At 39.8% G+C, this 26361-nt stretch overlaps 1 protein-coding gene across 10 annotated transcripts in view; it reads right to left on the bottom strand.

Annotated features, from left to right (window-relative positions):
- Window positions 1–26361, bottom strand: part of AFF3 (ALF transcription elongation factor 3) — a 568021-nt gene that overhangs the window by 135543 nt on the left and 406117 nt on the right. For 6 of the 10 annotated variants that reach the window (XM_053200457.1, XM_053200460.1, XM_053200465.1 and 3 more), the window contains one exon: window positions 17407–17460. The exons of the other annotated variants lie outside the window; for them this stretch is intronic. In XM_053200457.1, the coding sequence (XP_053056432.1) occupies window positions 17407–17460 (54 nt within the window). The remainder of the gene's footprint in view (window positions 1–17406; window positions 17461–26361) is intronic. 10 annotated transcript variants of the gene reach the window in all.

Raw genomic sequence — 26361 nt, 5'->3', positions numbered from 1 at the left:
AAAAGGAAGGACAGGGAGGGCCAGGAGGAGCCATATGGGGAAGGAGAAAGAGGCCAATGTGGGTGCAGTGTCAGGTGAACTGGGAACATTCCGTCCGAATGTCTTGGTGTGGGGCACAAGAGGCAATGACAACAGTATGTAAGGAATATGTGTTAAAGGGACTTACCTAACTTTGCTTCGATGTTGTGTGGGGCCTAGAGGACCAGTCCCTTAGGAAGCTGATGCCAAGCAGGTAGTTTCTAGCCCTATCAGAGACTCCCTCCCTGCCTTTTCTTTTTCTTCACCAACCAATCTTGACCAGGACTTCCTCACCTCCCACCTGTAACACACTCCCTGCTCTAGAAAATTCTCAGGTTGCCTAATTACCAAGGCTGGTCTCCAAACCAGGCTGTGTCTAGTCACTGCTCACTCTTCCCATGCTGAGTTGATGTTCTGGGGAAATTTGGTCTCATTTGTGCACCAAGAGCTCCATACAGCATTTTTCAATGCATCTGTGACCAAATTATTTTCATGAAAAATACAAACACCATAATAAAGCTCTGCCCAAAATGCATGTACCTGTTGAACTTCTGTGGCCTGCAGTTTGGGACAGTGTTATTTTGGAGCATCCAAACACGTCAGTGTAGCTGATGCTCCTGTACCCTTGTCCCCACCTGGTGTCCAAGCTGGGGCATTTTCCTGCTTTCTCTGAGCTGCCTTCCCCAAAGGAATCCTTCACTCAGGACCACAGTCAGAGGGATCAGACCATAAATGAGCTTATGCGTCAGGAAAATCCTCTTAAAAGTGATTTTAGAGGTGAAGAGGCTTTGGGGATAATCGAGACCAGTGGTGGCACCCCAACTCTTTCTTCAGAGGAAAACCTGTGCAGGAAGGTAGGGGCCTCAGGTAAGTATCATCAGACACTTTTCCCTCCTGCCAGGAAATAGCACTGTGAAAAAGCAAATGGCCACCGTGCCATCAGTGAGAGAGCCTGTGAGCAGGTGATAGGATCAAGAGAAAAATGAACTTAAGGGAAAAGCTCCCCCAGTAGGAGGGCTGTTGGATAGAAGGTAGAAATTCATTCTGGGGAATGTCTTATTTCAGGAGGATACTGAATTAGTGATTAGGGCCCAGGAAGGGCTAAGTTCATGTAGTTGACTAAAATGATCTAAAATGTGGAAGGTGTCAAGGACTCTTCTGAACAGCCTTCTTGCCCTTCTTGGTAGAGCTTCTGGAAGCAGTGACTAGTTGTCAGCCTCCAGGATTGGCAGCTAAGCCTGACAGAGTGGCAAGGTCAGGGCTTTGCTGGAACACAGGGAAGGTGTGGCCTCTGCCCTGGCCCCCACCACCTCCTCTGGGTTGAGCCCTCCTCCTGCCAAATCCCATTGTTAACTCTTTCCCTGCAGCACTAAGTCCCAAGGCAGAGAAAAGTCCTAACTGCTACCTCTGGTTCTGGCCTTTGCTGAGGTCTCCCATCTGCATGGTGGCCCCTGTGGCCAGGGAGGCAGGACAGAGAATTCTGCTTGTCCCTTGCTCGTAGCTGCTTCTGAAGCATCACTGTTCCTTATTCTTACTCTTCTATCTGATCCACAGCAGCAATAGTTGGGAAGAGGTTACCAGGCTATGGAGGCTGGAGGCGGTGGTCTGACTGGGATATGCAGAGCCAGGAGGAAGATTGGCTGATAAGATAAAGGCTTTGGAGGAGTTTTCTGTGAGAGAAGAGGGATCATGACCAAATCCTGGAGTGCTACATGTTGTGTCCTCACCTGCAATGCCTGGCCTCCTTCGTCTGCAATCTTTGAGGGTCCATTCCAAGAACTGCTCCTCTAGGAAGTCCACCAGATGATCCACCTTCCCTGGTGTCCCCTCTTCTCTGAACCCCATTAAGGATCAGTTGTCTTGGTTGGGAGCCAGTAGTTCTCTTCCCTCCTCCAGACTTGTGAGACCAAGATGGTGCTTGAAACTCTTGTGTCCTCTGGGGAGTCAGGTTATCTGCTACCAGGTTAAATGCAGCAGAAGAGTGTGAAAGTGTGAAAGCGTCCAGCCAGCTTAGCTTCTAGGGCTGGGGCTGTTCTGGCAGCTGCAAGGGACTCTGAGCCCGTCAGGATGCACACCTCTTATCAGAGCTGCTGTCACCTTACACTGAAATGCCTTCTTTATGCTCCAGCCTTACCTCCTGCGGGATGAACTTCTTTTGAGCAGGGGCCATGCCATATTTCCATGTTTCTTATTTCCAGTGCTGGGCCCCAAACAGAGCAGGAGCTTAACAAATTAACAGATTCCCCAAGTGAACCAAATGGAAATGAACAGACTGCTATGGGGTTACAGAGAAAACAGGTGGGTGATAGAACGAGAGGAGAAGGGGGATCAAAAACAGTGAGATGGAAATTCCATTACTGATTGGAACTCAAGTCAGTATTAACTGAGAGTAACATTAACATTGTTACCCAGAATGGGTAACTTTAAATGGGATTCTGCAAGAAAAATTTTCTTTTTCTCTGTGTATGTTTCAGTTAGATTCTCGGAACAACCCTTCTTTCTATCCCCCAGATGTTGCAAATACTTGGTGTGCCCAAACCTAATTTTCATATGGAAACAGTTTACATGCCACTACAATTTATCTATTATCATCACTTACAGTACTTCTAAATCTTTTCTATTAGAGAAAAACACTTATACTTTTTATATTCGTTAAGGTGATTTCAACCAAAGAAAAACTATAGCATTGGTGGGCGTTACAGAAATGGCATTGCCTCCTGGAACCTGCAATTTGTAAATATTAGGTTTGTTGCTGGTTCAGCGATAACCAGGGAATGGCTATTATGTGCTCCCAGACAAGACTTTCTCCTGTGATACCAGGTACTTCTATCTTCCCCTTATTACCCAAAGATAAAGTTGTTAATTTACTTTTTTTTTTTTTTTTTAAGAATTAAAGAATGAACTCAAAAGCCAGTGAGTTTTGGTACCTTATTTATACACTCTTAAGTTGGTCAGTAAGAAAAACACTCAAAACACCTCTTCTGTTTCCTGCTGCATCATTATTTCCAATGTTAAGGGATCCTATATAAAAGCAGCCTTTTTCACTGTGTAAATACATACTTCTTACTTCTCGATGATTTTAAGAACTCTCTAGACCAGACATTAGAGATGGGTGCTTTAGACTTTCAAAGGATTTTATGGACTCAGGTCAAATTTTGACTGAAGGAAGACCCATTTGGTGACTCTTGCCCCACTGATTGGGTGGCAGGTGTAAAGACAGGGCATAGTTGGTGTGAACCACGAACAGTGAGTCCAGGTGCTCTGAGTGTGGGTGGACAAGGTCCTGGCTTTACTTCCCAGGGTTCTTTACTTGCTTGGTGACCTGCTGGTAATAGTGACGTTCAATTTCCTTCTCTATAAAAGAGAAAATAAAACACTCTCTCCAAACTATTGTACTATCTAAAACACGATATGTGCACAAAAGCATTTGTGCTGCCAGGAAGACATTATCAGAAGTTGTCATTTGGTTATATGACATATTGTAATTTCATAACTATGGAATTTATCTAGTAAAGCCTTACGTCTCCCTTTCATTAACCCACAAGAGTGCAGCTCTTTTAACTGATCCAGCCAGCACCCTGGGTCGTATTCACCCCCAAAACTCATAAATTATTTGCTGCCTTCCCTGTTCCATTCTGGTGTTTCATGTGTCCGGGTCAACATTTCTTTCACCAATTTGGGGTGTTCTTTAGCTTAGCTGTTAAGATTTATGAAGTGGCTGAAAGTTGCCAGCACTGTTTTGAGAACTAGCAAGAACAGTTTCATTTCTGGGCCAGTAGTGGGCATGCATCCATACCTACTCAATGACCTTCAAATGTGCAACATGTCACATTTTAACCCCTCAAGTTACAGTGAGATATAGGAAATGGGTGACTACTGTATTGGAAAACGTGCTGATTTGGAGTTAATTTTTGACTTCTAACTTTGTCACCTACCAGCTTGATGGCTCTGAGTAAATTACTGGGCCTTTTCAGGCCTCTACTTCTGAATGTAAATTGAGAGTGAATAAAATACATCTCAACTTAAAAGATTATTGGGCAACTGAATAAGATAATGTAGACAAAAACATTCTGCAAATTTTAAAGCACAGAATAAGTATGAGGGATTCTAATAGTGTAGGCTCAGAGTCTTATATACAGTAGGCCCTCCATAAATGGGAAATGGATTGAAGGGCTACCAGCAACCACAACTAACTCCTCTGGCAACTTGACATGTAATCCAGAAGTGAGGGAGAGTGGGAAAAAAGGGTTGGTAGATTAATTTGGGCTCAAATTATGACAAATATTGCCATTTCAGCATGCTTCCATCAGCTTACCTAACCAACACGGGGATGAAAACAATGAACTTCAACATCTGGTTATGTGTTTCTAAGGAATCCGTTCAAATGACAAAACACAAGGAACACATTTGATTCTAGAAGGCAGTATCCTTCGGTTGTCCCCTGGGCCCACTGGAAAGGCAGGCAACAGGCCAACCCCCTTAACTATCGGGAGAAGACAGACATCCAGGTGTGGGAGCAGGAAACTGCATTCTCGTTACTTCTTCCGCTCCAGACCCACCCACCCCTCGGCCTCTATCCTGCTGTCCAGCCCACCTGAGACTAGAGAGCCCATGCTGCTGTGCTCTCTTGCTTCTCTTTTTCTGCCTGCACTTGTAGCTGGTTTCCCTCATGTTTGCGTTTAATCCTTCTATTGTTCACTGTAGTTCCTGGTGTTTCATGTCTCTTCTTTAAGGTCACAGACTAACTTTCAAGTGTCTATGGAATCCCCTCAGCACCTGTCTGATGGCTTACGTGTAGCAGGTGATCAATACCCACTGATGAGGAGCCCCGGCAGCTGTTACGGAGCTGGGACCTGGCCCTGGAGGCCAGGGGAGTCTTAGGAGCACAATGACCTGGTTAAGCCTGTCTTAAAGGAAGATGGTCTTTAAGGCAGCCTACATGGGTGAGGGAAGCCAGCTTATAAGAGGGAAAACCTGCTTCAGGTCCATAATGCCTTATCTAAAACCCTCAGGTCTGGATGTGTTTTGGGGATCCAGAACTTCCTTTTAGAAAGGCAAACTGATGCCTCCATCACATACTCTGTAACATCTGGGCAGGGTCTGGGGTGGTTGCATGAACAGTCATAGGAAGTGAGACCAAAGTTAAAAACAGCTTGCAGCCAGTTCTACCAAATGAGTTTTTTTTTTTAAACTTCAAGCCTTTAGAGCTTTTAAAATATGTGTGAATTGAGGGACAGACTGTGGATTGATGTTTTAAAGGAAAGTCTTCTAAGGAGGATGGTCTTGTTAACCAAAGACTAGTTCTTTTCAGTACCTCAGGGCAAATGAGTGAGAAGTCAGAGGAGGAACTGCTCAGGCCAATAGAATGTGAGCTGTCAGTAGTGTGGGGTCATGGTGGAGGGAGGGAGAGGCGCAGGAGGGTGGTGGGCAATGGGGGAGGAGAGGGAAGCTGGCCACAGGATGTAATGGAGTGTGTGCCAAAGCTACCAAAGGCGGCCAGGGAGAAGCCCCTGGATAGGGCAGCCAATGGCTTTTAGGACAGGAATGAGAGTAATCAGTTTGAAATTGCTTGCATTGCTTTCCATAAGACCTCTCCTTGCCCACCCCACACGCCAGTCAATTCTCTTGAACAGCGCTAACAGAAATAGAATGTGAGTCACCTATGGAATTTAAAACTTGCTAGTAGCTATGTTACAAAAAGTAAAATGGTGAACTTAATTTTAATAATATATTTATTGAACCCAATATACACCAAATATTGCCATTTCAACATAAAAATTACTGAGCTCGTTTATATACGTATTTTTGCACCAAGTGTTTGACACCTGGTGTGTACTTTACACTATCTCAGGGTGGGGTCTCCACATTTCCAGTGTCTGTGGCCACCTGTGCCTGGTGGCTCCTGGACTGGGCAGCACAGCTCTAGATGTCACAGCTGGGCCAGCCTCATACCTCAGGTGACTCAGACCCCACACTGTGCTTCCCCCTGGGTGAGTCTCCCAGGTGGGATCCTAGTACACTCCATACTTCTACCTGTATACAGCTTGACTCATTTAATTCACTAGCTTACCAACAACCAGGGGATTAATGCTAGGTACCTACCTACCTTTATGATCATAAATATACTCTTTTTAGTGAAAGCTCTTGAGGTAGGCTGGAAGTACGCCTTTAAATTGCAAAGAAAAAACAATCCAGGTAATGTATGTTCCTGTAAAAACTATGAGTTTACGTGCATCTCCATACCCGCACAGGATGCAGGAGGGAGGGTTATCTCTGCTTCCACTTTTTTCATTATAAATGACCATGGTTACTTCCAACAACCTTAATAAGCAGAATATTTCTCAAACTAACAAAACAGCACTATGTCTTCGCTTTTTCAAAATTACATTTGTAATGTATAATTCTGAGAATTCATGGGCACTTACAAGCATCTGAATGCCATAAAAGAGGAGAACTGATGAAGCAGCTGAAATAAAGTATCTGTAAAACTAAAGATGATCAATCACAGAGTTTCTTTCCCTGGCCCAAGAACTCCCGAGAATCTGTGAAAAGCTTGCTCGTGGGAGAAGCACCCCACGCTGCTCCAACAGGGCACTTAGTGAACATAAGTCATCGCCATCCCATGGGGGACACTCACTCTTCACAGCCTGATGGCCTCATACAACAGTTAGCTGTCCAAACCCATTCAAACAAAATTGATCTTTTTGTGTGTGAGTGTGCAGATAAAATTCACAAATGAATTGCCCAAGAAATCACTTTGACATATTATCACATAAAATCTTGGCTGCTTGGAAGAACTGTAAAAAGTTTCATTAATATGGTTTCATCCTCCATCTCCTCATACGAACATCACAGCATGTTATAGTGGCAAGACGCAGGTGGTTCATGCCCAGGAAGTGAAAATCACTGCATCGTAGCTGAACAGTATACAATTTTAAGCCAGTTTACCTTATGATTCTATTCTTTAAACTCTGTATTACATTTAATGTAAAAGGTCCATTCCAGGGTATACATCCCCAGTCTGCCCACATTTAGTTTGCCACAAAAGAGAATCATTACACTTATTGTGATACTATATTGCTCTAGACATGTGGTCTCTGGAAGCCCAGAATTTGGACTAATGAAAGCTCTGCACAGCACACTGTGGGATTTCTATGGACTAGGGGGATTCTTGATGACTGTGGAGAAGCAGTCAGCCAGCCTTGCTGCTCCCTTTGCTCTCTTCTTCCTTGATCTCTCTCTCCTAAGGGGGGGGGGGGTGAAGCCCTTGTCACACCTGTAAGATCTGAAGGCATTAGGTCTCTTATCCTGACTTTGCTTCCCCACCCCAAGGGAAAGGCATTCATCTGGCTTTTCATAGGCAGAGAACAGAAGTAGGAGAAAGCTGTAGAGGAGGAGTTCCATAAAATTTTGGATCAGCTTCCTGAAGATTTGAGAATTCTCGATGCTATGTAGGGTCCTGCCACCTACTTAGCTGGGCAGCACTGCAGGTGAATGAGATGACCTTTTGTCCACCCCTGCTCTGGGTATGGGGAGTGGCGTGTGTGTGTGTGTGTGTGTGTGTGTGTGTGTGTGTGTGTTTGAGACTGTACCTATCCTACCTTAAAAAAGACTTTCCAACCACAAGACTATCTGTAAAAGCCTAGAATTTTTTTTTTTCAGAGAAAACATATGCAAGCTTCAGGTCTATAGAGCAAATGTAGTAAGAAGAGCAGTAAGTAAGATCATGAGTTAGGTTTTTGTACATCTGTTGTAAAGGCTAATTCTTTTTCTTTTTTTTTTTCTTTTCATAAGCAAGATAATTCTGTTCTTGTAGAAAGGCCCTTGTGATCAAAACAAGAGAAAAATGGGTCATGCCAAGGATCCCGGCTCTGATAACTCTTTTCGGGCTCTGACAGCTCTACTGGGTATTCAGAGCTGATAATGTGAGGATCTGAGTCCTCCTGGTTCTGATGTTAAAAACTTAAAACAGGAATAATAAAACCAAGTCTGCCTTCTTTACAGGTTGTTGTTGAAGACAGTGTGATGTAACAGAATTGAAAGTGCTTTGAAAATCACTACTTTATGATCATTAATAAGGCAGTAAACAAACACCAGACTTTGTGTACTTGCAACCTGATGTATCTATCTACTGCCTGTAGCATGAGGCCTCATCTATGATATTCTCTGATGTTTATGTCTGCTTTTTCCTTTTCCAAAACTTCTCTGTATATTCCCAGGCCATTCAAAATAGAATTTCAAGTGTGTATCATTGGTAGGATTGGGCAGTAGCACACTGCTATCTTGTTCCTGGAACTAACCCAAAGTTCTAGGAACCAGAATATCTCTACATTTCCCAGTTTGAAAACTTTGATCTATGCAACAACAATCTCTAAATCAGGCATCTCTAATCTTTGCCTTTGGACCACTGTTTTAGCAGTGTTTTTTTTTTTTTTTTTTTTTTTTAAAGCTTATTTCCCAGCCCCCAGAGCAGCTATGTGTCTTCTGGTACTGTTAACAATGGAGTTTTGGGGCCAATCTGGGCATCTCTTCAGCACACTGACTGTCCAAGAGTCTGCCTGTGACTCATGCCTTGGACTGCCCAGCATTGGGGTGCTGGATGGCTGTCACCAAACATTTGAAAATTTGGAAATTCCACCTCAAGCTCAACTCCAAGACTGTTGATCCTGGCTAACTACATTCATGCAAAATAGTCCAAGCACTGACTCACTTTGGGAATCTGGGCATTCTTGAGCTTTTGATATTGAGACAGTGGAAAACTTTGTATCAGTATAGATGCTACCAATAATTTTTATCCATTTAAGCACTTGATCTTTTACATATTTACCCAGAAATGTCTGAGTCTTACCACAGATCAGAGTTAACACTCTTTTGCAAGGAAAGACTGATTCACAGTGCTAATAAACACACATTTATAGACACCAAGTGAGAACATTATAGGCATTTAGGCATCGGTATGCTGTAATTTTTATCAGAGACCTTGTACACATTTTGTTAGATTTACACCCAAGTATTTTCCTTTATTTGAAGCTACGGTAAATGGTATTGCATATTTCTTTTGGTTTCTACTTGTCACTAGAATACAGAAATGCTATTGATTTTTAAAAAAACATTTTATATTTATTTATTTTTGAGAGAGAGAGAGAGAGAGAGAGAGAGAGAGAGAGAGAGACAGTGTGAGCAGGGGAGGAGCAGAGAGAGAGGGAGACACAGAATCTGAAGCAGGCTCCAGGCTCTGAGCTGTTAGCACAGCGCCTGATGTGGGCCCGAACCCACGAACTGTGAGATCATGACCTGAGCTGAAATCGGACGCCCAACTGACTGAGCCACCCTGGTGCCCCAATGCAATTGATTTTTGCATGTTGATCTTATATCATACAACCTTCCAGAACTCATTTGGTAGTTCTGTTTGATAGGTTCTTTGGGATTTTCTATACAGACAAGCATGTTGTCTCCAAGTAGAGACAGTTTCTTGCCATCCTGCAGTGGCTAGAACTTTCAGTGTTACATTGATTAAGAGTGATGACAGCAAAGAACCTGACCTTGCTCTTGATCTTAGAAGAAAAGCACTCATTCTTGTACTACTAAGTATGAAGTTAACTGTTAGCTTTAACTATTTTGCACATGTTCTTTAAGAGGTGGAGGAAGCCCCTTCTATTCCTAGTGTATCAAGGGTTTTTATGATGAACAGTTGTTACATTTTGTAAAATGCTTTTTCTGTGTCAATTCATGTGATCATATGCATTTTCCTCTTTAGCTTGTTGATATAATAGATTACATGGATTCATTTTCACATATTGAACCAGCCTTGCATACATGGGATAAATCCTACTTGGTCATGGTATATTATTCCTTTTATACATTGTTGGATTCAACTTGCTAACATTTCCCTAAAAAATTTTTTTTTAATTTGTAAGTTCATGAGAGATATTGGTCTATAATATTCTTTTGTTTTGTTTTGTTTTTGTCTGGTTTTGGCATCAGGATACTATTGGCCTCATATGATTTGGGAAGTGCTCCCTTCTAATTTTTTCTGGAAAGGACTGTACAAAATTAATGTTTATTCTTCTTTATATATACGATAAAATTCTCCAGTGAAAACACCTGTGCCTAGAGATTTCTTTTTTGGGGGAAGTTTTAAATGACAAAGTAAATTTCTTTAACAGTCATAGGGCTATTCAGGTTAACTATTTCAACTTGGCTAAGTTCTCACAATTTGTGGGTTTTCAAGGAATTGATCCATTTCATGTAAATTGTCAGATGTATGTGTGTAGAATTATGTTCTTAGGATTGCCTTATTCTTCTGACATCTGCAAGGTCTTACAGTGATACCCCTTGTTTTGTTCCTAATATTGGTTATTTGTATTTTTTCTCTTGTTTATCTTCAATCTTGCTGGAATTTTATTAATTTCTTCAAAGGACCGGCTTTTTGCTTATTAATTTTTCTATTGTTTTCCTGTTTTTGATATCATTGATTTTATTTAAAAAATTAAGGTTTATTTATTTTTTAGAGAGAGAGACAGAGTGTGAGCAGGGGAGGGGCAGAGGGAGAGAGAGGGAGACACAGAATCTGAAGTAGGCTCCAGGCTCTGAGCTGTCAGCACAGAGCCTGACGTAGGGCTCAAACTCACAAACCGTGAACTGTGAGATCATGACCTGAGCTGAAGTCAGATGCCAAACTGACTGGGCCAACCAGGTGCCCGATGCCATTGATTTTAGCTTTTATTTTTGTTATTTCTTCTCTTCTGCTCATCTTGGGTGTATTTTGCTTTTCTTTTTCTAGCTTAAGGTAGGACTAAGATAATTGACTTGAGATATTTGCTCATTTCTAATGTAAGCATTCAGTGATATAAATTTCCAACTTGATACTGTTTTAGTTGCATCCCACAACACTTTGATATGTTGTGTTTTCATTTTCAGTCATTTTTTATGTGTATTATAAATTTCCTTTGAAATTTCCTCTTTGGCCTATGAGCTATGTAGAAGTAAGCTGTTTGATTTCCAAGTGTTTGGAGATTTTCCTATCGTCTTTCTGTTATTTATTTTTGGTTTGATTCTGTTATGGTCAGAGAATATACTATATATGATTTCAGTTCTTTTACACTTTATTTTTTTTTAATTTTTAATGTTTATTTATTTTTGAGAGAGAGAGAAAGAGAGAGAGCGAGGAGGGGAGGGCAGAGAGAGAGGGAGACACAGAATCTGAATCAGGCTCCAGGCTCTGAGCTGTCAGCACAGAGCCTGACGTGGGGCTCAAACTCACAGACCATGAGATCATGACCTGAGCCAAAGTCGGACGCTTAACCGACTGAGCCACCCAGGCACCCCAATTTCAGTTCTTTTAAATTTGTTAGGGTTTGTTTTATGACCCAGAATAAGGCTTATCTTGGTGAATGTCCCATGAGTACTTGAAAAGAAGGTATATTCTAACTGTTGTTGGATGAAATGTTCTATTAATGTCAACTAGATCCTTATTGCTTGATGGTATTGTTCAATCCCTCTATATCATTGTTGATTTCCTATCTAATAGTCTATTAATTGCTGAAAGTGGGGTTTTGAAATCCCTAACTATAATTGTAGATTTGTCTATTTATCTTTCCAGCAATATCAGGTTTTGCTTCATGTGTTTTGAAGTGCTTTTGTTTCTAAATATACATTTCAGGTTGGTATATCTTTTTGGTGGATTAATCCTTTTATCATTATGTAACTTCCCTCTTTGTCCCTTGCAATTTTCTTTGCTCTAAACCCTACCTTTAAAATATTAATATAGCCATTCCTAAATTTTAAAATTAATTTTTACATGATGTGTCTTTCTGTGTTTGAAATGAGTTTCTTGTAGACCCTAAGTATTTGGGTCATTTTTTAAAAATCCACTCTACCAATCTCTGTATTTTAATTGGTGTATTTAGACCATTTACATTGAATGTAATTTTTGATATGTTAGGGTTTATGTCTGCCATATTATTAGTTATTCATTGTTTTTATCTTTTGTTTCTCATTCTTCTTTTTTTTCTTGCCTTCATGTGGGTTACTTGAACATTTTTTAGAGATCCATTTTGATTTTTGTTTTTGAGTATAATGCTTGTATAGTTTTCTTAGGGGTTGCTCTCAGTATTGCCATACACATAGATAACTTATCACAGCCTATTGGTATCCACTTAGAGTGAAATGTAGACATTTTAACTCTATTTAAGTTCCTTTATACTCTCTACTATGAAAACTATATTTATCTGTTCACCTGGAATTGTACTAGTTTTAGAAGTTTAAGTATGAAATATTCAAGGTCTGTGGTCTCTGACCTTCCAGTGTGACTTTGAGGTCTCAGAGCCATTACTGTATCCAGTAATATCTTATTGTATCTTACATAACACACCCTCCTTTATGCCCATAGGTGTAATTAAAAAAAAAAAAAAAGAATATAGCCAACTACTCTGGTAGATCTCAGATGTAACACAAAAGCCCTAGGCAGAAGGTCAGCATCAGTATATAGTGTTATGTCTTTGGTTGCAATTGGGTAAAATGAAGTACTGGGAATTGGAAGGTATGGATTTCACAATGGAGACCCACTCGACTTTCAGAATTTGGATCCTATACTATCTTTGGATTCAAGCCAACAAAGCAACTAATCATGTTTCCTGTATTTTACTTGCTTTTCTAGCCCCTGGGTTCACCTAGTTAGTGGATTAAAAGTATACAGTTCTAGATCATGGATACACTCTGCTTCTATGTCAGTGTGCTAATACCCAACTAACCCATATTTCAAAATGTTCAGGCAATAACCAAGGTGAATTTTCATTTTGTAGTGATTTTACATGCGTATCATATATTTATTACTAATAAATTCATTATAGTATAAGGAAATATATTACAGGCAAAGTCAGGTACCCAACATATTTGGTGTAATGGTAGAGATAGAAACTAAGCTAGAACTTAAACTCGTGTAGCATTATCACAGGAGAAGTAGGAGAGGATCTCATGTTAGAACCAAGAGAGACTCTCATAGGATAATTAGAAGAAAGCGCTCTCAGCAGAGAGAGTGGTATGAACAAAGGCATGTAGAAGAAAGATCCCAGGGCATGAGAGAGGGATAGTGCCAGTTTAGATGGTGCATTGGGTATGTGGGGACTAAGGGTAGGTTGTGGAAGATGAAGCTAGAAAAATAAATAGGGAAGGAAGATCACACAGGATTCTAAAATCTAGGTTTAGAATTTGAACTTAGTTTTTGGTAGTACACAGTTATCGAAGGTTTTAGAGAAGAGAAGTGGATGATTAGAACTATATATTAGATAAATTAATCTGGCAGCATCATATAGATGGAATGAAGAAACTGGGGGCAGGGAGACTAGGCTTCTATAGAGGACAGGGAAGGGAGAAGGGAAGGCCTAAACTCAGGTTGCATGGAGACGTATAGAAAAAGAATTATGTAGGAGAAGCTGTGGGCATAGAACTTGATAGGATATAGCAAGTAACCGAGTTTTGGTGCCAAGGATGGGAGAGAAACCAAAGTTTCGAGTCTCGGGGTCATTGTTCGCAAAAGTACGTGATATAAGAGAAAGAGCTGGGGAAAGAATGGAGAAGAGTATTAGATTCTGAACATATAGGATTTGGGGTCTCAGTGGATGGAAGGAAAGACTGGTTAGAAGCTCAAGGAAGACATCAGAGTTAGGGATCTTGATGTGAGAGGCATCTGGACAGAGATGAGAGTTAAAGCTATGGGAATGGATTAAGATCACTACGAGAAGGATGCAGAGAAAAAGAAACAGACCAAAGCCTGAACCCTGCTAGGAAAACCAAGAGAACACAGTAGGATCGCAGACAAGGAATAGATGGTTCAAAGAGGGCATGATCAGTGGGTCACTGGCTGCAAAGACATCAAGGAAATTATAGACTCAAAAAGGGCCACTGGTTTCGCCCAGTGACAAGTGACAAGTGACATGGTGGCCCACAATGACATTGCCAAAGGTGGCAGTACAAGCAGTCAGGGAGAAGAACCCATGAGAGCTCAGTAGCTACAATGGTTGATGGCTGTGGCCATGTTTGTTTTGTTTGGGAAAATATGAACAGGCTATAGGCCCACGTAGGAAGAGCATCTAAGAAAATAACACGATAGGAGGGAAGAGATGAGGTCAGGGGCACCAGAGGAGAAAAGGATCAGGCATTTCTTCTACTGAGATGGGAGAGAAGCAGGCAGGGATAAAGCTAGAAAAAAGTTGAAGGTGAAAAGAATGGAAACATAGGTATTGTTTCAAAGGTACTGTACACATGATCAGATTATTTTTCTTTTTAATCAAAAACTGCTTTTTTGATGAAATTAATATGATTCAGTTAGGACAAAGGTGGTTTCCAAATCTGCCTAATGATTAAAATGAATTGTGAAACTTTTCAAACATACATATTTGTAGGCCCAAACCCAGCCACACAAAATCAGAATCTCTGGTGGAGTGGCCCAGGAATCTGCATTTTAAAGCCCTTTCAGTGCTCTGAAGGTTAGCTGGGTATGGGACCTCCTGAGTATGGTTTTCAACCAAGGATGTATATCAGAATCACAGGGGCAAGTACTGGTTAACTGAGACTGCAGAGCACAGCTATTCATATTTCAAAGAGCTCCCCAGATGATCTGAGGTACACCCTGGTTAAGAAGCATGGTAAGGAGATTGGACTGAAAAAATAAACTAATTGGACAGAACACTGAAATTCACCGTATCAATTGGTTATCTGTTATTTACGTCACCTGACAATTTCCTTTGGACATTTCTCGTATCAAAATGGCATCTGCTCCTAACCTGGCTGTCACAGGTGGACTGATGTGTTTCTCTCTGGCTTCTCAGTGCCCTTCCACAGGCAGCCAGGCCTGCAGGGATGCCATCTGTGGCTCCTTGGAGAGAGCCTGGCTTTGAATTTTTTGAAGTCTCTTTAAGGGAAAATATACAGAATAACATTGTTCTTTCTCTGAACTAATGATACAAGGTATCTTATAAAAGAAACAAAAATGCAGAATGGAGGGAAGGTGATAGAAAAAGCAATGATGGTTCCTATTTCACTAATCTGAAAGAAAATACTATCAGGCAGATTCATAATTAATTTCGTCAGAAAAAATCCTTGCACCATTTGGTCAATTTTTTTTTTTAAAGCAGCAGCAACAAGATAACAATTACAGAAATGAGAGCCTGGCACATAGTTGCTTGGCTCTGAGGGAGGCCATAAGCCCAGCCCTTTTAATGCCTCTCAAAGAAATACAAAATTTTCTTTTATCCCACATGATGGTGTGATCCAATTCCTGCTCCAGCAGCCCCAACTCTCATCTGTTGGAGTCTTTAAATTTACGGCACAGAAGGAAACTGTCAGCTTCTCTCCCCTTTTATAGGACATTCACATTTGCATACTCAACAGACAGTACAAGCCTCAAAGGCCATATTCCCCAAAATGCAATAATCCTACATTTGAAATACGAAAGATATAATAGTAGCATGAAAATATTCTTACCCCGATGAAGGCTGGCTCCAGCTGTGGCTTAATAAGTCAAAAACTAGTAAACTTGCTTGTAATAACATCCTAAAAATTCCAAAGGTTATTTTCCCCCATCCACAGTTAAAAAGCCATCTCCTGCAGAACAGGGTCACGTCTGTGACGTGTCCAGATTAAGGCAAGAGGTTTCTTGCTTCTAGTAATTTGTCTGGTTAGAGATTAAAGAAAAAAAAAATCTGTCTTGAAGCTGTCAGTTAATATTTTTTAACTTAAAAAAAAAAGCCATCTTCATGCTTCACAGCAGAACTGTGTGATTTTTAAACAGAGTAAATTCTTCTCCATATCAGGTATCTGAAAGGTTTTTTTTTTTCATTTTAGCGCAAGGCAAGCAAACAAAAGGTTATCTGCGAAGTTTCAAATGCATCGGAGTAACATAAACTGAAGTTAGTTAGCTTTCTTTGATATAGAATTACTGACACATCTCACTGAAAAAACAAAATCCTCCTTGCAATTAATAAAGAATTGTGGTATTCTAACAAAGCTGGAAGCTAAGGATCTTCAAATTCCAAATCTTTCCATTCCTGGATGAGCTTTGGTATTCAGATGTTAATAGGATGCCTGCCTTCTTTTGGCCAGTATTCAGGCTAAAGAGTCTGTGAAACAGACTTTTTCCATTCTATGACCTCAGTTTTAGGATTTCTTTCTTGCAAAATGTTAGTTATTTTACTTGGCAGATTGTCAGAATTCATTCTTACTTTCTCTCGTCCTTCTGTTACTTTATCTCTTTTCCCTTCTTTTTTCTCTCCCTTCTTCAACTTATCTTGCTTTGATAAATTATGGATTTAAATTAAAGTCCAGTTGGACCTAAATTTACATGGTGTTTGGTAGGGTTGCTAGAATTAGCAAATAAAAAATACAGGATGTCCAGTTAAATTTGAAGTTCAGGTAAAAAAACCAAATAATTTTTAATATATGCCCCAATTATTATAGAATACATAGTTATACTAAAAAAATTATTTCCAAATATTGCATGGGATATACTAATGCTAAAGATTACTCATTGTTACTCTAAAATTCAAATTTAACTGCATGTCTTGTATTTTATCTGGCAATCCTAGTTTGGAGGTTAAATGGAAGGGATTAAAAAAAAACTAGCAAAGACATGTATTCACAACTGGAAGAAGAGAAATTTCCATTCCTATCCTCATGAATGCTTTTTGTCTAGGTATAACTCTCCATGGCATTGGTTTATTTTTGACCCATCAAGTTTTACTAACAGACCCACAGAGCATACCACAGCCTGATACTGAAGAAGTCCATAGGGTTTCCGCTTTGGATCACCCAAGTCCGGAATTTACAAAGTGGGTCCCCTCAGACAACATGGGATCTCAGCCCAGCCACAAAACCATACAAATACTCAAGTTTCAATTGATCATTCTCCTTCAAAATTTGTACATCAAATTTAATATTTTCAAAGGCACTGAATGAATTTTCCTTCTGTGGTTCCCACTCTGAGGCAATTTAGCATGGTTAGTAACAGTGATTATTAGGAAAAACAATATAATTCAATTATACTTCAAAATGCAATTAAATGATCACTTCTTGGACATTTTGAAAGGGAAGATGAAAGTACTGATATGGTCCAGACATTTAAAGATAAGATAAAGATCTTAACTACATTAATTATTAATTCAATTGCATTTTCCAACATCTAAGTACACCCAGGGGTGACACATAATTCAGAAATGGTGTTCTCTTGTTCAAAGACATATTAATATTCAGTATTTTGAAAATATGTTGAAGTCTACTAGCCAGAATAGAGATTGTATAGAAGTATAGTTAAAAGCATGGGCTCAGGAATCAGAGTGAGTTCAAATCCCAGCTGTCACACACTAGCTGTGTGATGCTGGGCAAGTTACTTACCCTCTCTGTGCATCATTTCCCTTATCTGTAAATGGGGATAACCATTCCAGAGAGCTGTGAGAATGATATGAGTAAGATGCTTAGAATAGTTCCTAGCACATAGTAAAGGGTTCAGTAAATTTTGGGGGTGAGGATTATAGCTAAAACTGTCAACAGGAAAACAAAACTCACAAAATCAGAGATTGGCTTCATTTTTGCAACTGGCCCAGGAGAAAAATGATTTTTTTCCCCCTGTGGCCAAATGGATAATATATTAATATTTTTCAAAATAAAAAATAACACCATTTTGTGTACTCATCCATTAAAAAATCTTTTTGTTTTCACAGTATACAACTTTTTGGGTTGTGTGAAATTAGCATCTAATTGTTTTAATAAGTGAAGCTGTATGGTTAACAGTTCTACCGAACTATTGGTTGCTTTTCTTGTCTCATCCTGATTATTATTCTCTTTACTCTCCCAAACTCCTAAAGCAAATGAATAGCACTTTTTCCTCCATTCCTAAAAGCCAATTAATCTAACTCAATCTTCTAGGCTTTAGTGTTAAGCAGACTTTCAAATGAAACAGTCCCCAGGCTCTGGGTTTCCTGCCATCTGGTCACTTTGAACTTCATTTGTTTGTGTTCTGAACCAGGAATGGAGTCCAGCAGTGCTAGGTCTACGCTACAACACAGCTCAGGTGTGTGCAGTTGGAGGCAGTGTTAAAAAGAAAGACTGCTTTCAAGTCAGACACCTCTAGGGTAACATCCTGGCTTGGCCACGCTACCTGTGTGAGCTCCCTGAGACTCGCTTTCTATAATTATGTATAAAAAGATTCTGGGGGCACCTGGGGGGCTCAGTTGGTTAAGTGTCTAACTTGGGCTCAGGTCATGATCTCATGGTTCATGAGTTTGAGCCCCATGTCTGGCTATCTGCTGTCAGCACAGAGCCCGCTTAGGATCCTCTGTCCCCCTCTCTCTCTACCCCTCCCCTGCTCACACGTGCATCCATGTGCTCTCTTACTTTCAAAAACAATATTAAGTAAACTTTAAAAAAAGAGAGAGCTAATACTGTCTACTTTTTTGAGTTGCTATGAAGATTCAAAGAGTTGATTTACCTATAGGGTGATCCTATGTTTCAGTTTATACATGTCTTCCCTGTGTAACTGTGATATTATATAGTTATCCTATTTTTATAAGGCATTTAACACAACAGCCTGGAATACAGTCACTATTCAGTATTTGTTACCTCTCAATCATGACATACCAACACCTTTACTATTCTAAAGCTTTAAATCTCACCAAGTCTTCATTTTAAAAGCAGGAATGGCCTTTTTAACATAGAAAGATGAGTGTGTGCATATATGTGAACGTTTGGTCACCTGCCCTTTGTCCCTGCATTTCCTGTGTCTTTGTGTATTTCAGCTATTTAAGAAGCTAGAAGTGGGGGTGGAATTCTCTGTGGTAGAACCTTGAGGGCAGAGGCTTAAATATTTTACATGCTTTGCTAGGATCATGCGACTGTTGCTTTGGCAAAATCTACTCTGCCAACAGAAGGCCCTGTGAGGTGAGCAGGTGGGTCGGGGCTGGGAATCCGTCCTTTTACTTCTGCCAGCTATTTGGATGGTCAGATGAATTCCAGACTCCAGCCTCTGCTATTTCCAAGCTCTCCATCACTTGTGCAGGAACACCACCCTTTCCACATCATGTAGAACCAGCCAGGCTTCCTCCCATGGCCTCCTCCCCAGCTCTTTGGGATACAGTCTTCTTGATGATATGGAGGGAGAGCAGACATTGAGGGCTTTTAGGGAAATACCAGCCCTCTATACAGAAAACAGGATTTCTCCCTTAAAAATCACTTCTGCTTCATGTGCCCTCTGCACTAGGCCGCAAACTGAACTTGGTTCCTGCAAGTGCTTCTGGAGCTGGCCAACCCTGCTGAAATCTAGGCCACTGCCAGCTGCAGAACCTCCCTGAGCCAACTCGCCAACTCTGAGACCTTGGTTTTCTGTTTTATAATATAGGATGTAATAATGTACTAATACACTTCATCGGATTACTTTAGAATTAAGACAACATGTCCAGTAAAGTGTCTGGCACAAAATAGGCATTTGATGCTTGGAAAGTATCATAATGGTACCAGGCTGCCTGGGAAGGGATCAGCATTAGAGGCAAAGAGAATCTGCAATCTGGGGGCAGTGGTGTGGGGAGGGAGAATTCAGTTTGTAAATATGTAAGCTCTGCATTTTGGAGGTTTACATCCTGATTAAAATCTGTAGAAGAGAAAGAACAAATCTCACTAGTGGTATTTCTGAACGAAGATATAGAAAATGCACAGCAAATGTATTCCAACCATCCTTTGAGTTACTCTGCATTCATTCACTGATGCATACTAACAATTTTGTATCGCGTAAGTATTATGTTCTAGAAGCTGGGCAAAATTTCAGCATAAGAGTATGCAGAAGCTGTATAAAAGAAAACATTTGGAGGAAGCATAATCAGTCTGTTAATACCAGGCAATATTTATTGATTACCCACTGCAATCAATACATATGGTAATATTTATTGATTTACCACACTTTCCCATGGACCAAGTAACTCCTCAGAAAAACGATGCCATCTGCTAACACCACACTGAATACAGAGTACCTAAAGTTTATTAATTAACGTCTCTGTGGACTGTAAGAGCTCATTGCAGAGGTGCCAAACTCACTTTCAGAAACTGCATTCACCTTAATTATTAAGTGAAGGAAGCAGTTGCTTATATGATCTGATCAGGGGTCACTGAAAAACTTTCCCTTCTCACATATTGTACACTCCAACTATCTACCCTCTTGAGCCTATGAACGGGTCCTAACATTTTCTGAGTTGTCAGGCCTTTGAGTTCAAGCTTTCCTTGGCCCTCTGGGAATGCTTACAGGTTGTCTGAGGGGAATACTGCAGGGTATAAACTAGTCACATTCTGGTAGTGGGGTCAGAGAGAAAGCCTGCAGCAGAGCTGAGTGGGAAGACTCAATGGATATAAATCTTCGGATGGCCTCTTACAGTCTTTCAGTCTCAGTTTCCTCATCTGTAAAATGAGGAAGGAAGGACTCCCTTTCGAGGCGATGGGGAAGTCTGTGGAGGCTGTTTACATAAGGTGACTGAGCAGGGGCTAGAAATATGGCAGGGCCAGTGTATATTACTTCCTTCTCCTTCCTCACTCCTTGGGCACAGACTATCTCATTAGTTGGTCGGTAACCTATATTGTGTTATGAGCGTTGGCTGACAAAGGTGAATTTGTGTGGTTTGACTTGTACTTTAAAATATTAAATAAGAATTGAAGATGTCAGAGTAGTCATGGGTAATGTTTTGTGATATCTTTCTTTCAGTATATACACTTTCATAGGATATGATGTAAAATGTACTTCTGACTGTGTAGGTTATGTTCAAAAAGTATGAAGTGAGTACACACCCCAAATAATCAAAAGCAGGAATCTGAAGCAGTATTTGTATACTCCTCTTCATAATTGGCATTATTCACAACAGCTAAAAAGCAGAAGCAACCTAGGTGTCCACTGATGGATGAATGGAAACACAAAATATATATACACACCATGGAATATTACTTCATTATGTATATACATACCATGGGATATTACTTCATTATGTATATACACACCATGGAATATTATTTCATTTTATATATATACATATACACACACACACACACAGTGGAATATCAGTTAGGCATGAAAAGGAAAGAAATTCCTTCTTAAAAAGGAAGGAAAGTCTGACACAGGCTACAATCTGGATGAAACTTGAAGACATGCTAAGTGAAAAAAACCAGACACAAAAGGACAAATACTATATGATTCTACTTATATGAGATCTCTAGAGTAGTCTCATTTATAGAAACAGAAAGTGGAGTGGTGATTGCCAGGGACCAGGGGAGGGAGAAATGGGAGTTACTGGCTATGGCAATTTATCAATTCAGTGTATCAGCAGAGCTTCCATTTGGGAAGATCAAAAGAGTTCTGTGGATAGATGGTGGTGACAGTCAAACAATGATGTGAATACACTTAATGCTACTAAATTGTACACTTAAAAATGGTTAAGATGGTAAATTTTATGTTATGTGTATTTTATCACAGGTGCATTTGGATGGGACCTGAACGTAAAAGAAAGAGAAAGCGTGAATCTCTGGGGAACCAAGCAGGGGTCAGGGAACACATTCTCTAGTTGTTCTGAAGAATTCTCTTTTGTGACATCTGGGACCAGAGGCCTTCCAGTCTGGTGTAAGAACATAAAAAGTAAAGTTTGCAATCTTGTTCTGTGATGGCATAATTTCCAACTTGCATTCTTGGGTTCATTTGGAGTTTTAATCTGAGAATACAACGAATATGACAGCAATGTCTAGTTTCTCCCTCAGGTAAAATTGATATACACATCTCTTCTCCTTTAACAAGGCTTTCCAGCTTCGGACTTATTGGTATCTGAGTGTTGGGTCAAGGTTTTCCTTCTTTATTGAATAAACCACACCTTGTGAAGGCCTTCAGCCTAGTGTGATCATCTACATAATGAGGGCACCCAAGGAACCTTGAAGGTTCTTCCTATTATATTTTTTATTCGTAGTGTTTGAGACTTGAAGAAACACAATCTGGCCAATTTTTTTCTAGCAAAGGCTGTACACTAGGTTTCTCATTTTCTCAGTAGACAGAATTCTGGCAAATTACTTAAACAGATACAGAAAGGAAGTCTCTGGGGACAGACACCCCCTAGACTAAAAGAACAGTCACAGTTCATTATTTTGGACATGGATTGCTATGGCCAAAATAAATATCAGGAAGGTTTCAAACTTCTCTTAAACACACACACACACACACACACACACACACACACACACACACACCCGTCCCCAAAAACCCCGTCTATCAGTAACAGTTCTCAAATCAACTTTGATCTCTCAACTTCCAGAACCTATTACAGCGATCGGTTTGTATAACCTTATTATTAAATGCACATGTATAAATGATAGATTTCCTTGTGTTTGGCATATAATTGTTTCTCTGCATATTTTCCTCCAAATTTAAGAAATTTTTAATGAATACGGTCATGGACAGTTTATGTCCCTCCAAAATTTGTATGTTGAAATTCTAACCCCCAAGTGATGGTATTAGGAGGGCCTTTGGGAGGTAATTAGAATTTATGCCCTCATAAGAAGGAATATAACAAATCTTGCTTCCTCTATCTCTCTGCTCTCCTCCATGTGAGGACACAGCAAGAAGATGGCCATCTGCAAACCAGGAAGTAGGCCCTCACCACATGCTGGATCTGCCAGCACCTTGATCCTGGCCTCCAGAATGGTGAGAATTAAATTTCCATTGTTTATAAATCACCCAGTCTATGGTAGTTTGTTATAGCAACCTGAACTGACAAAGGCAAATATTTTTTATTGATATGAGCATATTTTACCTTTCATCTTTATGAATGACTCACAGTGTTGGACATTATATACCTGGAAAGGATCTTGGACATCATCTAGGACCACTTTGTTCTACCAATCAATAACAGTCACATCTCCCAAAACATTTAAAAACAGAAGTCAGTGGTGATTTCTTTAGCCTCCTTCAGGCCATACATTCTTCACAGGGGAGAGGTAAAGTCATGCACTCCTTGCATATGGTCCTATTATCCAAAGGCTTTGGAGAAGAGTACATTCTGGTTAACATCTCTGGAATAGACTGACTGACAGTAGACTGCACCACCTCAGCTCCATTAGAAGACCTTTTGAAACTTTTTTTTAATCACCCTTAACCCTTTCTTAGTCCCCCCCCCCCACCTTTTTTAAGGAAAGATTAAAATTCTAACTGAGCCCTGATCATTACCACATGCTGAGACAGGGTTGTTTTCCATCTTTTTTAAGTCATGAATCCTGTAATGATTGCAGTAATAGCTGTTTATTGGATGCTTACTAGGTAATTGGCACTTTCTATATATTAATTTCAACTACTGCACTAACTTTGGAGAAAGAACATTGCATGAGTCACTCTAATTCAAGATAATAATTTCCAAGTCTTTTACTGTACCATGTGCACACCTGATGGGCCATTCATTCTCTTTCTGCTTCATTTGTTTATTTTTTTTCTCCTAGGAGGTGAAGACTTAGTATTTGATCTCATTTCTTTAATTTATAAAGGTAATTTCAAATCTTCATGTAGTCTTTAACATTATAGATGCTTTGTCCAATGAGGGTCATCTACAAATGTAGAAGGGTCCTGTCTAAGGATTCTTTTACAAGCCTATGCTATTGGCCTCTCATTTGAGAGTATATTTGTCAGGGGTTGGCAACTCTGGATTAAGCAAGCACAGTGACCCTGCCAAACTGTGGCCTTCATAATATCTTGGGAATCTCCCCTTGCTTGTGATTCCTAGAACTTTTCTAGTAGAGATGACAATCTGGCAGGGTCTCAGTCTACTCTTCCTCTGTAGGCACTACCTTAATTGCTTGCTCTTCCTGGCTTGGTTATTGTCTCCAGAGAAACTTCAGAAGAGCTCTCAGACAGCAGCAGAATGGGACAATGGTTAGGAGCTTGGCTTATAGGGTCTGAATCTTGGGTTTAAATCCTGGCTTTGCCACTTTATGCTATATAAAGCAGAAACCTCAATTTGCCTAAAGAGGGTGTTATTGGATTTTTGCTAAAAATTAGAGGCGATAAAACATGTAAAGTGTTAAGACGAGTATCTGGTCAAGGTAAAAGCTCAAAATAAGTCAATTTTGCTATTTGTTTAATAATTGGGGTAAAATTTATAGACAGTGAAATGCACAGAACTTAAGTGTAAAATTCATTGGAGTTTTGATAACTGTATATCCTTGTTACACAGCCCAAATTAAGATATAGAACCTTTCCATTACTTCAGAAGTTTCATCATGACCCCTTCCAGTCATTCCCCAGCCCCTCCTAACAACCACCAGCAAAGAATGAGAGTTCTTATTACTCCATATCCCAACCAGCATCTGGTCTGGTTAGTGTTCTGGGTTTGGGCTATTCTAATAGTGGTATCTCATTGTTTTAATTTGTATTTCCCTGATGACATATGGTGTAAGAGCATGTTTTCATCTTTCATCTTTTTATGTCCCATTTAAAAAATATTTATTTACTTATTTTCAGAGAGAGAGAGAGAGGCAGACACAAAGAGACACAAAGAGACACAAAGAGAGAGAGAATCCCAAGCAGGCTCCATACTCAGCCTGAAGCCTGACACACATCTCACAACTGTAAGATCATGACCTGAGCTGACATCAGGAGTCAGACATTCAAACGACTGAGCCACCCAGGCATCCCTGGCCCATTTTTAAATTGGGTTGTTTTCTTATTGTTGAGTTTTAAAAATTCTTTATATATTTTGGGTACCAGTCCTTTATCAGATGTGTCTTTTATAAGCATTTTCTCCCAGTCTTATCCACTTGACATTGACTTGTCTTCTTATTCTCATCTTCTCATTCTTTTCATATTGTTTTTCAGGGACCAGGCATTTTTAATTTCAATGAAGTCCAGTTTATCAATTATTGTTTTAATGGATTGTGCCTTTGGTGGTGTATCTAAAAAAATTGTCACCATACCCAAGGTCATCTAGGTTTTCTCCTATATTACCTTCTAGGAGTTTTATAGTTTTGTGGTTTATATTTAGGTCTGTAACCCATTTAGAGTTAATTTTTGTGAGGGGCTGTCTAGATTCACTTTTTTCTATGTGGATATCCAGCTGTTCCAGCACCATTTGTTGAAAAGACTTTGCTCCATTGTACTGTCTTTCTTCCTTTGTCAAAGATCAGTTGACTATATTTATGTGGGTCTATGTTGTTCCATTGATCTATTTCTCTCTTCTTTTGCCAATACCACACTGTCTTGATTACTGTAGCTTTATAGTAAGTCTTGGAGTGGGCAGTTTAAGTCCTCCAACTTTGTTCTTCTCCTCCTGCATTGGCTCTTCTGGGTCTTCTGCCTCTCCATATAAACATTAGGATCAGTTTGTTGATACCCACAAAATAACTTGCTACAATTTTGATTGGGATTACATTGAATCTACAGATCCAGTTGGGAAGTTTGTTGACTTTTGATTAGAAGTACTTAATTGTGTGAATATACCACAATTATTTATCCATTCACCAGCTGATGGATATTGTGGTTGTTTCCAGTTTTTGACTACCATGAATAAAGCCACTAAAATGTACAAATATTTTAAAGAATACATGTTTTCCATTTTTCCTGCATGAGTGCCTACAAATAGAATTGCTGGGTCATACAATAAGTATGTGTTTAATTGCTGGGTCATGCAATAAATGTGTATAAGAAATAGCCACATGGTTTTCAAAAATGATTATGCCATTTTACTTTTCCACCAGCAATGCATGAGACTTCCAACTGCTCCATATCTTTGCCACTATTTGGTGTTATCAGTCTTTTAAATTTTAGCCATTCTAGCAGTTGTGTAGTGGTATCTCATTGTGGCTTTAATTTGTATTTCCCTGAAGATGAGTGTTATTGAAATGACATCTTTTAAGTCATTAAAATGAAATGCATCTTTTAGCTGCTTACTAGCCATCTGTGTATCTTCTTTTGTCTGTTCGAGGAGGTTGCCCATTTAAAACATCTGTTTCCTTATCATTTTGTTATTGAATTGTTGGAGTTCCTTATATATTCTGGATACAAATTATTTGTCAGATATATGTATTGCAAATATATTCTCCCAGTTTGTGCCTTGCCTTGTCATTTTGATGAGAATATATTTTTAATTTTGATGAAGTCCAGTTCATCAGGATTTTCTTTTATATCATATGTTTTTTGTGACCTCTGTGAGACATCTTTGCCTAGCCCAGCATGTGAAGATACTCTCCTATGTTTTGCTCTAGAAGCTTTATAGCTTCAGCCTTTATATTGAAGTTTATGATCCATCTCAATTTTATATGGTGTGAGATTCATATTTTTTTCCCAGCAGTTGT

Source organism: Acinonyx jubatus, chromosome A3, assembly GCF_027475565.1.
Source record: "Acinonyx jubatus isolate Ajub_Pintada_27869175 chromosome A3, VMU_Ajub_asm_v1.0, whole genome shotgun sequence".
Taxonomy (NCBI): Eukaryota; Metazoa; Chordata; class Mammalia; order Carnivora; family Felidae; genus Acinonyx; species Acinonyx jubatus.
Note: the sequence above shows the minus strand (reverse complement) of the source record. Positions and strands in the feature narration are given on the sequence as shown.